Here is a 15,012-nt window from a genome sequence, read left to right on the forward strand (position 1 = left end):
TTACGAGCTGTTATATCTTTCATCTAATTTCGTGCGGTATTAAAACTAAAATTCGACTTGTCCTTCCGTTGTTCAAAAGTGTACAAAAGGGGAGTAGTCGCATCTATATAAATAAATTGATCCATGCCGGAGCGCATATAGCGTGTGTGCGTGCATGTATACGTATCAGTATATATATGCGATCGGAACCGTTTGGTAACGAGCGCAACCGCTCCGTCAAACTCGCCGCCATTTTGTTTATTTTCGAGTGACAGAGATCCGCGAGCGACGATCACGACGTAGAGGGATCGGCTCGCGAGTACATTCATTCGTCCCGAAGCGAACAAGTCTCCGGCTCTCGTCTCTTGGGGCTGGGGAGCGAGAAAAGGAAAAGAGAGGAAGAAAGAGAACCCGCTGTGGCCCCCCGAAGCGGAAATAAGAGGCTCGTGCTCGTAAGTCGCAGGCGAGCGAGTCGATCGAGAGAATCGCGATCGAGATTCGAAGCGACCGAGAAAAAGAGAGAGAGAGAGAGATAGAAGGAGAGTCGTTGTCGATCGCGATCTTCTTCCTCCATCCGTCACACGTCATCCTCGTCGGCTGAGAGGCGCCGGTAAAAACGGCGTAGGATCGTTTTTCACGGATCGGCCGCGCGCGGGAGTGGGGAGAGGCGCCGAAACGTGAAGCGAGACGAACGACCATCGTCAGGAGCAGCAGCAGCAGCACCGCCGCTACGATCAGCGTTGGCAGCAGCAGCAGCACCACCACCACCATCATCCACACCATTACTACTTGAATCGCCACTGCTATTCGGTACTACCATCATCGTCATCCTCCTCATCGTCATCGTCATCAACGTCGTTAGCATTATCGGAGACCTCGTAATCGCGAAGGTAGCCGTGGCGACATTCCTCGGAAGGACGTAGCGGGAGAAAGGAGAGACGTGGTATCGTAGATCGGGAAGCAGAGTCTCTCGCTCGAGTCGAGTCGCGGACCTAGCGATTTAATAACACACAGGGTGGAATATATGCTGTGGGCGTCCCCCGTGCGAGTGGGGGCACTTGATGGCCGCAGAAATTGGGCGAACTGCGAGCAAACATCTATCGTCGGAGTGCGGTAAAGCGACGTCGCTGGCGAGTCCCGGTAGCGACGTGAGCTTGGACAGCGGCCGGGTGGAAACGGAGCAGCAGCAATCGCCACCTCCATCGCCGCCACCGCCGACTCAACAACATTTACCACAACATCGCACGTCGGCGACCTCGAAACGTCAGATCAAGAAGGCGCTCGCGAATCCACCCTGCAAGAATAATCGTTCGTCGGAGGACGACGAGCAGCAGCAGCAGGAGGCACCGATCAACGCGGACGACGTAACCTCGACGGCGGAGGCCGTCACCGAGGTACCCGGCGCCATCAAGACGACCATCAACATCGGCTTCGCGATGAACCACGTAAACGATCAGGAGAATCTCAAGCAGCTCAGCCTCGCACCAGTTCAGGTTAACGAGGTCGAGGAGATGGACACGCAGGAGGGTGAGTCTTTCTTCGTCTCTTTCTCCGTCTTTCTTTAGACTCTATTTGTCTATCCCTCTCTCTCTCTCTCCTCCCTCCCCCTCTCTTTGTCTCTCTCTCTCTCTCTCTTGCGAAGAATGTAAAAGCGAGAGAGAGAGGACGATTTCTTTGTCGCGCATCTATCTCTTTCTCTCTCCTTCTATCTTTTTTCTCCGAATTTTCTCTTTTTTTCCTGTCCAATGCGCCAAATGATTCTTATATTTAGAGGAAAAGAGAGAGAGAGAGAGAGAGCGCGCCTTCGTAAGGTTACTTGAAGGAATGCTCTACGAGTCGCACGATAACCAGGTATAAGGGATTTGTGAGCTTGGCTTTTCTTAGGTGTCAATTAGCGCCGACAACATATTTTTGACCACATTTTCCCTAGCTTCATTACGCTTACGATTAGAATTCTTCGCGGAAACGGAAGATTTGCAGCGTCGACCTTGAGAACCCACTCGCGATATATAACTATTAGTAAGAATATTATTTATAAGTTTTTTTTTTTTTCAAGGAAAAAAATTGCGCGCATTTTTTTTTGTTGTGTACAAATTTCAAAAATTGCTCGCTATATAAACATGGCAATTATTTATATCGCGCTCGATGATTTATATATATAACATTGCATTTTTTTCTACATATTTCAACTTTCTTATTATTTTATTCTATTTGAAATGTGAGAGTCTAAATTTTTTTAATTTTTGTGAGATACAATGAGTATATATATATATGTCTCTTATACACAATACATTTACGTTATATTATGACAAAATAACGTGCGAATATACCTGATTACATAGGTGGATGATATAAAACGGCGTGCATTACGTCATAGTTTCATTATCAGAAATTTTCGTGGATAAATAAATGTAATCGTACTGCTGATAAAGGAAATTGTACTCTGCATAATATAGCTACTGAACAAGTAGTCACTATACTTCATCTGCCCTTTCTACACCTCTACATGCATAAATTAACGACATATTAACAAAATTCTGTTTTTCTTTTTGCATACAATGTATTTTCATTAAAATCAAACAAATACATATGTGTGTGGATCGCGAAGTGTGAATATTAACCTAGAATAAATTTATGATCTTCATCTGATGAAAATTTGTTTTTCTTTTTACTTTTTTTTTCAAATTTTCTCACCAATCGTACCGTGATAATTATTTATTATTTTATTAACGAAGCATTTCACATGAAGTATTCTATAAATTGTAATTTTCATGTCCTTATAAAAAAGATTTTGCAGAATTGCCATGCAGCTTTAGGTAAACTAATTACTTCATTTCAATATTGCACCACATTGCAGTATTTGAGTGCAAAAATGTATTATTTGTTTCAATGTGTATATATAAATGCTTAGCATACATCTATTGCGAAATGATTAATTAATTAATTAATAAAATTGCATAAACATTGTTTGTATAATCTATATTGTAAGATTTAAGGTTAACTTTTCTGCGTTATAATCTGTATTGCTAATGGATATAAATCTCTATTTATCAGATTTATCTGTTTAACTGGTAAAAAAAAATAGATGTTACACTTGTAGAAACTCCAAACGATGGTGGGGGGGATGGAACAGACAATCGTCCTATAAATGGTGAACCAGAATTAGCGTGTATAGTTCAAGATCAAGAGATGGAAGAAGGTATAATGCTTTTTCTTTTACATATCGGCTTTATATAAATTACCTTGTAATTTAGAAGTAATTTTACAGTATGTATACATATATGTGTACATATAAATTGTATATTATTATAACTGATATATAATTTTTGTCTCTTTATTCTTCTGTTATGCATTTTTTTTCCTTTTTTAGATGAGGCACGGTCGGAAGCGACCTTCCGATATACTGTAGAGAATATATCCAAAATGAAAGATTCACAGTTGTCACCTGCGTGTTATGTCCGCAATTTACCATGGAAAATAATGGTGATGCCACGGTCAAGTCAGACGCAGGAAAGGCAACCGCAGAGATCACTTGGATTTTTCCTTCAGTGTAATGGGAAAAGCGAATCGACATCATGGAGTTGTTACGCTGTTGCTGAGTTACGTCTTCTTTCTTGCAAAGAAGGACAAGAGCCATTTAGCAGAAGTAAATATAATTTTTTCTTTTTAATTTTCTTTAACATATATCACAAACTTAATCTTGATTTTAAATAACATTTGTTTTGCAATAATATATTTATATTTTTATAGAAATTCAACATCTCTTCTACAGTAAAGAGAATGATTGGGGCTTTAGCCATTTCATGACGTGGCAAGACGTTTTAGATCCTGATAGAGGTTTTATCAAAGATGATTCAATCACGCTTGAGGTTTGTAACTTATCATTATTATATTTTTTAAGTACTATTGATCTTTTTTATGATTTCTTATTCTATCTTGGTTTATTTATTATTTTCATTATTACTAAAACCATATAATTTAACTCTTGCAAAAAATTTATTCACATCAAATATGATTTTTTAAATGTTTGTAATTTAGGTTCATGTAGTGGCTGATGCACCCCATGGAGTTAGTTGGGATAGCAAAAAACACACAGGCTATGTAGGATTGAAGAACCAAGGTGCTACATGTTACATGAACTCTTTACTGCAGACTCTATATTTCACAAACCAGGTAGGTGAAATTTTAATTCGAAAAATATAACAAAAAGAATATTAATTCTTTTTTTTAATCAATCTTTTATTAAACTATTCTTTGTCTCTAGTTACGAAAAGCGGTGTATAAAATGCCAACAGAAAGTGATGATTCGAGTAAGAGTGTTGCGCTGGCCTTGCAGAGGGTTTTTCATGAGTTACAGTTTTCTGACAAACCTGTCGGTACAAAGAAATTAACTAAAAGTTTTGGATGGGAAACACTGGATTCTTTTATGCAGCATGATGTCCAGGAATTTCTACGTGTGGTAAATATATGTATTTTATTGCATTGTTACTCTATAAACTATCTGTTGCATTGTATTAAAACATATATATATAAAAACTACTCTTGTATATTTTTTAGCTATTAGATAAGCTGGAGAGCAAAATGAAAGGAACGTGCGTGGAAGGTACAGTGCCAAAATTGTTTGAGGGAAAAATGGTCTCTTTTATCAAGTGTAAAAACATAGACTACAAATCCACGAGAGTTGAAACATTTTACGACATACAATTAAATATAAAGGGCAAAAAGAACAGTAAGTATTAGAATTGACATCGTGCATTTATATGTGATGTGTAAGTAACAAGAAATTAATAGATCTTTTTTGATATTTCAGTTTACGAGTCTTTTAGCGATTATGTGAGTACAGAAAGTCTCGACGGCGATAATAAATACGACGCAGGAGAACACGGATTACAAGAAGCGGAAAAGGGTGTAATTTTTTCCTCATTTCCACCGGTTTTACATTTACATTTAATGCGTTTCCAGTATGATCCAGTTACAGATTGTTCTGTCAAATTTAACGACAGGTGAGAAATTGAAACTTGTCGCAGCTAATATCAATCTATCTGACTTACATAGTACATTTGTATATCTTTATAAAAACTAAAATATTATTTTATATTTTTTAACATGTAAATAATTAAGTACATTTTTAAGGTTTGAGTTTTATGAAAAGATTAGTCTTGGTAAATACCTGCAAAACAAAGAAGCAACAAGTGCAGATTATACATTACATGCAGTTTTGGTCCATAGTGGTGATAATCATGGTGGACATTATGTTGTATTTATTAATCCTGCTGGTGATGGCAAGGTAAGTGAAACATATTTTAAATGCTTTGACATTTATCATGAATTAAATATTATAAATTTTTTTTATTTTAATAGTTTATATGTATGTATATTATACACATATACCATACATAGTTCTATAATTATTATAAATAATTCTATAATTATCTATGTACATTTTAAACTCTATATTTTAACACCTAGTTTACTTTTATATCTTGATTAAACAATGAATTAGTCTATCTTTTTCAGCCATATATTTTTATACTTTGGTATTTATAAAATGTAATTCTTTTATAAAATTTTAAAAAATTGAATAATTTTTAGAAATTTTTAAAGGCATACTATGCAGAATAATCATATTACTTTTCTTGTACATTTCTTTCAACGATAATTTTCAATTTTCAACATTTAAATATTACATTAATATATTATAAAATTATATTTTTTTCTAAAAGACTTTGCTCCATCTGTTTTGTGATAGTGGTGCAAATTCGACGATGATGTTGTCTCTCGATGTACAAAGCAGGAAGCTATCGAACACAACTACGGTGGTCAAGACGAGGATATGTCTATGGCTGTGAAACATTGCACTAACGCTTATATGCTGGTTTACATAAGAAATTCAGAGCTGGAAAACGTTTTACAAGAAGTCAAGGAAGAGGATATACCTCAAGAGGTCAGAAACGTCCTTCAAAGAGAGCTTTCCCAGGAATTGAGCGACCTTGAACGTGACAAAGACGCGACTGACTCGATTAAAGACTCGCACACAGAGACGACGACTCTTCGTCCATGCACTCAAAATCTTCGAAATCCAAATCTCTATATTCATGATTTTTAACCTATAAACGTCGATATAAGACGGAAATAGATGGGAGGAGTTGTAAATTACTTGCATTGCTTCTCGATCAAATTCTTCCTGAAGTTTCGATGTTGTATCGAGCTACAGCAGTGAGCTTGCTCATAGCATAGAATTGTTAAATTCACATCAGACTGGGAGTAATATACATATGATAAAGACTCGAGGAAATTTCTGTCCTCGTTGCGATACATATTTTGGCTACGACACGTTGATAGTTTAATTTTTTGAGATTCTATGTCTATATACAAATTAGACAATTTATTTGATAAAATTCAATATTCTATTACACGTTTTTTCGAGCCATTGTTATGAACTTTTTGTCTTGAATTTTTTTTTAATTTTTTTAACAGAGATTTACATCACTATCAGCTTTGAACTGCTATACTGATAAATGTTAACATTATGTAACATCATGTCCATTTTTATAATGTTGCATTCACAGAATAGTATAATAATTGATATAAAGATCAAGATACTTTACCAGATTTATTTTCTAATGTACTAAATTTGAATACGTTATGAAGTAAGGATGATTCAGTAACGTCTGAAAAAATCCAAAGATTGATATAGTGATTTTATAAACACTTGTACATTACAATGAAAAAATTATATGATGCATGTTATATAGAGATTTGTTTTACATAGGATGCCTTGACGTCTTTTTTCTTTTTTTCTTTTTTTTTCTTTTTTTTTCTTTTTTTTTTTCTTTTTTTTTTTTTGACAAGATGAGGATCTTTCAGTGCGGGCGTTTGAGGCATATGAGAAAAATCACATATATGTGATCTTTTATTTATTTTTATCTTAACTCAATTTTATATCGGTAACACAATGGATTAAAGAGAAAGATTCATGACTAATGTGCGTGTTACATTCTTATCACTCATGTCAGAAATGCTTATCCAGAATTGGATACACCTGAAGTCTGATTGTCAGACTAATATCGTGATGAGCCTTAGAATTGTTTTGGGAATGTTTTATTGTAACAAACATTGTATAATATAACAATAACAAATTTAATCATTGTACTGTAGTATATCAAAACCGTGAATGAAAAGTGAACAAACATATCGCAAGAGAAAATTGGATATGTGTGAGTAATTGTGTAAGAGAATTAGAAAAAACAAAAAGAGTTATTAGTGAGAATATAAATAAGTATCAATTCGAGCTGATGAGTTTTAGCTCTTGCAATATATATACGGGAAAAAGGAAAAAGTAACCAATATAAGTAGTACTTGTCGGCAACATCAGCTTCCTTGATATGTCTTCTTTAGCATATCCATTATTTAACTGAATTATTTAGTGAGTGAGACATAATGTGATTTATATTACTCATCTCTTCGCGATTTTTGTGAACTAATATTTAAAGTCGACACACATAATAACGAGTAAGATGAGAGCTTCGTGTTTCAACAAAGAACCAGCTTGAACAACTCGTTAAATTCATTAAATTCTCTCCGTGTTAATAGTGATTACGATCATTGACAGATGCTATCTATATATTTATTTGTTGTTATATATTAATAACTAGAGAGAGAGAGAATGTGAGAGAGAGAGAACGAGAGAGAGAGAGAGAGAGAGAGAGAAAGAGCGAGCGAGAGAGAGAAAGAAAGAAACGAACGCTAAAGCATTATCGATAGAGTAAATACTTTATGATAGCTTTAATCGTGAGATACCTTTAAATGCTACATCACTATTTTATATATAAAAATAAAAAAAGGAGAATAACGAAAATAAATTGTTGGATACTAGAAAATTTCACAGGCAGAAATCGCGTTAATTTTATTTATTTTTACCGCTATTCTCTTTCATCTACGTACGATTTGCAAGTAATAGAGATATTCCAAGTTACACAAGGCATCTCCACACTACTATAGTTATACATTACATTGTTATAATTATTTGGCATGGGTGGTGGTTATAATAGGTTTTGATAGGTATGTATTATGCATGTACATAGTTAAATTAAGGTATTTTGTTGTTTTGCTAAAATTTATTTCTGATCAACAATTACACACATTCTAGATATTGATATGCTAACGTAGCATGTAATTAAAGTAATATTATAGGATTCATATATCACTTATACTATATATACTTTTTTTGTACATCATATTTGTTGCAATTTTTTATGTTTAATTATTAATTGTATATTTATTGTGTGATATTGTATTCATTAGCCAGCAAGAGATAACTGGGAACCATCACTCACCGCCAAATAATTTTTATTGTGTAATTGTTTGACTTGGTAGTCGATATAGCGGCAGATGAACAAAATTAAAATTACAGAATAAAAAATGTACCGTCATTCTTTTGATGTTTCGGATACAATCTGTTCTCGAATCTCAAAAGCATGATACATTCTTTTTCTAAAAAGAAAAGAACCAAATTATGTAAATTAAAAAGACAGTCAAATGATCCGATGAGAACTAAATGAGTACACACGTGGATAATTTTAATTTTGTTGGTCTAGCTGGTGGAGAGGCTGCAAGAGGAGAAGAGGCTGGAACAGATAAGAAGAAAGGAAAGAACGGAGGCATACTTGTACATGACCGTTCATGTCCTTCTCGAGGATAGCTTTGACGGTCACCAAGGGAATGATCTCTACGACCCAGAGCACGTTATAAATCGTGCATTTCGCGTACGTAAGCAGGCCACTGTGCAAGAGTTTCTCGAGCTACTGCGTGATAGTCTGGTAAGTGAGTTTAGTCAAGACACTTTGTGTTTTCGGTGCTTCTTCACATTCTGTTATATCGCTTAAAGGTTCACCTTGTGCTTGTACGTATGTCAGAATTTATTTACAAAGTAAATCAATTCTGGTATAACATCTAATCTAATATATTTCTTGTGCTACTGTTTGTGAATCATATATATATATATATATATGTATGTATGTATGTATGTATGTATGTATGTATGTATGTATGTGTATATACACATATATATACATACATATACATATATATCAGTGGTTCTGAATTATATTGTCATGACGGTAGGTAATAAAACGTGAAAAGAGACTAGATCTATCTTTTATATATATATATATATATAAAAGAATAGAGAGCAATAGAAGAAATATTATTTTTCTTTGCAGAATAGTGTAAATGTTTCTAACATGACATTAATACATGGTAAAATAATATTGTAAAATTGATTCAAAAACAGCTTTTATTTTCAAGTTTAAAAAATCGAAAACGGAAAACGGTGATACGGAGAAAGAGATAAAGCAGGTATAATTAATATCATTAAATTTATTCCACAGAATTATCCGATAAGTCAGATTCGAATCTGGCCGTTCAGTCAACGCTCGAATCAAACCTGCAGACCTACATTAATCGAGCCGGATGCTGATCTTCAGAAACCCATCATCGATTGCGCAGAAAATCATAATCCATGGAATGTATTCGTCGAACTTGTTCCTCCAGATTCTGACATGAAGGCGTTACCACCATTCGACAAGGACACCGACGTTTTACTCTTTTTTAAGCTTTATGATCCAAAAAATAAGAAAATTCATTACTGCGGTCATCATTATATGCCTGTTGTAGCCAAAGTCCGTAAGTTGAAGACGTTTTTATAATATATCAATATAATAAAAGAATATCGTAAATATTCTTCTCTTTTTTCGTGTATACATATAATTTTTATATAATTAGAATATCTCTTAACATAATTCTGTTAATAAATTTTGTAGAGGAACTCATACCAATTTTAAACCAACGCGCGGGATTTCCACCAGACACAGAACTTGCTTTATATGAAGAAATTAAACCAAATCTAGTTGAGAAAATAGACAATCTAACAGAGCCTCTGGAAAAAGTTTTAGAGGAATTAATGGACGGTGACATTATTGTATTTCAAAAGGAAGGCGATAATGAGATGTATGAACTTCCAACATGTCGAGAATATTTTAAGTGAGTGTATTTTAATATTTATATTTCTCTCTTATTATATATTTTATATTTCTTATAATATTTAGATTTATAATATTTACTTATAATATTTAGATTTATTTTTTATTTCTAGTATGAAAAATTATATCTTCAAAACTATAAGGCTTACTAATTTAATGATTTGCTTTTTCAGAGATCTATTCTATAGGGTAGACGTAACGTTTTGTGATAAGACGATTCCTAACGATCCAGGTTTTACGATGGAACTTTCATTAAGAATGACGTACGATCAAATGGCAAAGGCTGTAGCACAACGAGTCGGCACAGATCCATATCTTTTACAATTCTTTAAATGTCAAAAGTAAGAATTCATATTTCTATTTACTTATCTAAACATCAATTACATGTTGAAATGTTTCGATTACTTTAAATATACTCGAGCAATTTTTTTTTTTTTTTTATGAAAGTCTTATATCTTTACATTTTTATTTTCAGTTATAAAGACTCTCCTGGCCATCCTCTAAAGTGTACATTCGAAGGCACGCTCAAAGAACTGGTTTCGTACTGCAAGTCGAAAGTAAAGAAATTATTTTATCAACAGCTCAGTATTAGAGTAAACGAGCTAGAAAACAAGAAACAGTTTAAGTGTATATGGGTCGGCCCGTCACTTAAGGAGGAGAAGGAGATTATACTTTACCCGAATAAAAATGGTACTGTCGCCACTCTGCTCGAGGAGGCTAAGAAGCAAGTAGAATTATCGGAAAACGGATCGGGAAAACTAAGGATATTAGAAATAAATTGCAACAAGCTTTTACCCGGCCCCGGGGACGATGTACCTTTAGATAACTTAAACTCGTCAGGCACCAAACTGTATAGGATAGAAGAAATTCCGAATGACGAATTGAATCTAGCGGAGGGCGAGTTGTTGGTTCCCGTTGCGCATTTTCACAAAGACGTTTTCTCAACGTTCGGTATACCCTTTTTCTTCAAAATCAAGAATGTGAGTGATTTTTCAAATTTAAGTTTTCACCTATGTACTCATGTGACATATGATGCATCTTAATGATCGTTTTTAATGTTGTATTTATAGGGTGAACCTTTTCCAAAAATGAAGGATAGATTGCTAAAGAAATTAGGAGTCCAGGAGAAAGAATTCGAAAAGGTAGGCATCCTTAGCTAATTTTTTTTGATCTCTTATGAGAATTCATAAAAAAACTTTGAAGTTTAAGTTCGCGGTGGTGACGATGGGCAAGCCACAGTTCATTATCGATTCGCCGGACTATTGTATCAAAATCGACGATTTCCTTCCTAAATATAGCAATCAGAGTGAGTATAAAACGTGTTTTTATCTCTCCATTTTCTAACGCATGCCAGTAAAGTGAGTGTCGAATAATCGCACAGTCTCACTATATTTAGTATCTAGTATATTGCAATATGATGCTGATGAAGAATAAATTTTGTAGTCTATCCACTTTTAAACGCAGGCACATCGCCACACAGGCCTTGGCTTGGCCTGGAACACGTCAACAAAGCGCCGAAGCGCTCTCGTATCAACTACCTCGAAAAGGCCATTAAGATTTACAATTAAATTTCCACCACACGAAGAAGAAATTAAATTAGGCAGCCACTCATAATAATTTATATACGACTCTGTATAGTAAGAGAGCGACGTCTGATACTAAAGGTTGGAAAATGCGTTTATGTATTCATTTCTTCAGCCAGATTAAAATATGCGATTTTAATATTGCGAGAATACGACATGAGAAGGTAAATCCAGCTTTGTATACGATGGATTATAAGAGACTGTCGTGAAATGTGCAGTGCTATTTTATGCATCATGGAAGAATGATAAAATAGTTCCTCGATTCGAATTTGTAAAAGTTTTATTGGCCCGATGCTTATACTTTGGCGTCACTCAGTACGGATTTTTGCCTAGACTTCGAGAACGTTTGATTATAAAATGCACATACATTGTACCTAATATTATTGTGTCTCTGATAATTCTCTCTAATAAACTATTTCTTTCTTTTTTTTAATTTTATTAGGAAAACGTGACTTTTTGTGTGAGAAATATTCCGGCTTTTATCCTATCACGTAAAATCTATATATAATTGTTACATCCTAAGAGATGCCGTATTATGTTCTGCATGATGTAACATCTAACACTCATAACGTATCGTTGGCATCGAGAAAGGTTGCCTATACACTTTTTATGCCGTGTATGTACAATATTCAGGATATTTGAAATATGGGATTTGCCATTAATATTATGCTGGGAAAAGATCAGTGTCATATTTTTAATTTACTTAAAGATTTCGTGACGCAAGATTATTGTCTCACATAAAAATTCTATTTAAGACGAATCTATTGTGACTCAAAATATAATTCAAGCTTTTTTTATATTTTTGAACAAAATCTAAAGAATTGCAATTTTATGTTAATTTATGTTGCATTATAAAAAGAATATAAGAGCATAAAAGGTGCGCAAGCAAAATTTCTAAGTTGCCTGCTCTGAAATAATTTTCTTCCGTTCGAGTGTATTTTTTGTATGTTTCATCTTATATTTTTTACGAAATTGTATAATGCTAATACGTAAAATGTAAAAGGGTACACACAGATATATAAGGCAAGAAATTAAAACGAGCGATGCTTAACTTAGATGAAGAAATTCTTGGCTATAGTTTAAACAAATACGTGAATAAAGCATATTCTGATTTTTTTTAAGAGTATGAACGAAACGATTGTTCCGTTTTTAAAACACAATGTGTTAGAAATAACGATTTAATCATAAAAAAATCGTCGTAGCATTCTTTTAATTTGATCATGAATTAGCAATATCTATTTTTCCTTTTTATATTTAATTTTGAAAACACGACAAAAGTAGATTTCGCGCGATGAGTTACTTTTAGCAAGGTAACTCGTGTGTTGCACAAGTTTTCTGCTATTTACGGATCCTTATTTATCATTTTTTACACCTTACTGTGATCAATTCAATTTAGTTAACATGTATTTAAACACGACACCGCCGCCTCTCGAATACTTCAATTAGCATAATTGTAAATGTCAAAGAAGGAGGATACCGAGCTTTCTACGTATGCATTATTTAATAAATTTCTTTTTATGTTGAGAAGCTGTTTATTACGCTCATAAGTTTTTAATGAGTTAGATCTATAAGCTTAGAGATGTAGTTTTAAGCTACATTATTTTGAATGTTTAAACTTATGAAGAATTGCAGATCACTTGAAAGTCATAACATAAAATCGTAATGTGTTCAAAGTGCAAAAGCGAAATTTGCACTTTGCAAATGACAAACATAAAATGATACGCCAACACACACACCAACATATATATATATACACACACACACACACACACACATGCACATACGTACATGAATTGCTATAGTGCTTCATATATTTACGCGACAATTCATCGGAAACTTTGTATGTTTGTCGTGTGTGTTTTACCTGATCGATTAATTAATTAATTAATAATAATAAAGAAATCTATGACCCGCAATAGTTTTTGAAGACTGGACGCATAAGTTAAACGACAGCATATTTTGTAAAAAAAAAAACTAAATGTGGCTGTACAAACTGTGCTATTTGGTGGCATATATAAAAAATCGTAATCTTAATATAATGCATCTAAAAAACTTAAATTATACTCTATAGAGACACATTATCGAGCGTGTTTTACTTTTTATTTCTATACTTTTGTCTTTATTTGCATCTGTTTAGAATAATTTAATAGCATGCTTATTATAAATGTCGATCAAGGCGAATGCGAGAGATGAAGAAAGTGCGGCATATTTATAATGAAATTTAAATCGAGTTGTCATAAAAAACAAAACAATCATTACAAATTTAATTGCCAAAGCGATATTTCATTTAAACAAATCAAATATCGTTTGCGATCGTAGCACTATAAGTGCCACTGAAAAAAAATTTATTTAATTCGAATAAGTATTTATTTCAATACTGCCAAATGAATCCTTTATTTGAAACTAATAATATTTATTTGATATGAAAAATATTTATTTGATATAAGAAAATTCTTTTCAAAACAAATAAATATTTATTTGAAACAAATAAATATTTATTTGTTTCAAATAAATGATTCATTTGGCAGTATTGAACTAAATATGTATTAATTTAGTCATTTTTTTCAGTGTGCGTATATTCTTTTTTTTTATAACTGTTCTTCTTAGATAAATAGAAAAATTAATCATTTTACAGAAGATCTCTGTCGAATTGAATATGGAAAGCACGCTACCGATAGGTCTCTTTAGTAAAGGCGGCGATAATATTTTATATAGTCTGCAAGAGAAACAAAGAAAATGAAATGGATTCTCTTTCATCCGAGATTGTTGCAATTTTATAATATTGTAACGTAATAGTAAATGGAAAGAATCATTTTGTTATATATATATATAATTTCGAATATCCTAATAACGAAATTATATATATAATTTATAATTTTGTTATTAGATTTCTCAGAAATTAATGATATAATAGCAATCTCTTTCTTGAAATTGAAGGTGACAGGCGAGACAGAAATTAATAATGAAAAGAGTAAATATCCTCTTTTTGCAAGGAAGAATAGAGATCATATAGGAGTCTATTTGACGAGATCACGTTTAAGTTATTAATTGTATTATCGACATTATCGGCGCGTGATTGTAACAAACGACACGTCGAGGAAGAAATCAAGTTGAGACATCCGGCATACGATCGCTTGTAATAGATTGTATACCAGATACTTTTGCGTTTTTTGTAGAGCTGACTTTATAAAAAAAGAAACTGCTCAACTGCGATTGTATAAATTTGAATATTTGATAGTTCATTTCTCTAAGCAAGCGAGATAAATGCGAGATGCAGGTATACGTAAGAAAAAAAAACAATAATAAAAGCAATATAAATTGACGCGTCATTATTTTTAATGTTACATTTGTTACGAAGGTACTTCTTCCTCCGTTTGTATATTATCTATTAAATATTGACAATACGTAAT

General features: G+C 33.3%; 1 protein-coding gene across 3 annotated transcripts; it reads left to right on the plus strand.

The window, feature by feature from the left end:
- Positions 1–170: 170 nt before the first annotated feature.
- On the plus strand, positions 171–14,924 carry Usp7 (Ubiquitin-specific protease 7). Of its 3 annotated transcripts, none has more exons than XM_029314385.2 (18): positions 171–1,506; positions 3,080–3,178; positions 3,350–3,625; positions 3,730–3,848; positions 4,018–4,152; positions 4,244–4,438; positions 4,537–4,708; positions 4,790–4,982; positions 5,113–5,266; positions 5,729–5,923; positions 8,577–8,798; positions 9,369–9,663; positions 9,801–10,020; positions 10,193–10,360; positions 10,495–10,999; positions 11,090–11,161; positions 11,229–11,325; positions 11,463–14,924. In XM_029314385.2, the coding sequence occupies exons 1-18, from the start codon at positions 1,041–1,043 to the stop codon at positions 11,585–11,587; spliced, it is 3,708 nt and encodes a 1,235-aa protein (XP_029170218.2). In that variant the 5' UTR covers positions 171–1,040; the 3' UTR covers positions 11,588–14,924. The 3 variants fall into 3 exon arrangements, with proteins under 3 accessions (XP_029170218.2, XP_029170216.2, XP_029170219.2); XM_029314383.2 differs by having other exon boundaries at positions 172–1,506; positions 11,223–11,325; XM_029314386.2 differs by having other exon boundaries at positions 172–1,506; positions 11,223–11,325; positions 11,484–14,924.
- Positions 14,925–15,012: the final 88 nt, after the last annotated feature.

The sequence above is a fragment of the Nylanderia fulva genome, unplaced genomic scaffold (assembly GCF_048542155.1).
Source record: "Nylanderia fulva isolate GAGA-0341 unplaced genomic scaffold, ASM4854215v1 Scaffold1, whole genome shotgun sequence".
Lineage (NCBI taxonomy): Eukaryota > Metazoa > Arthropoda > Insecta > Hymenoptera > Formicidae > Nylanderia > Nylanderia fulva.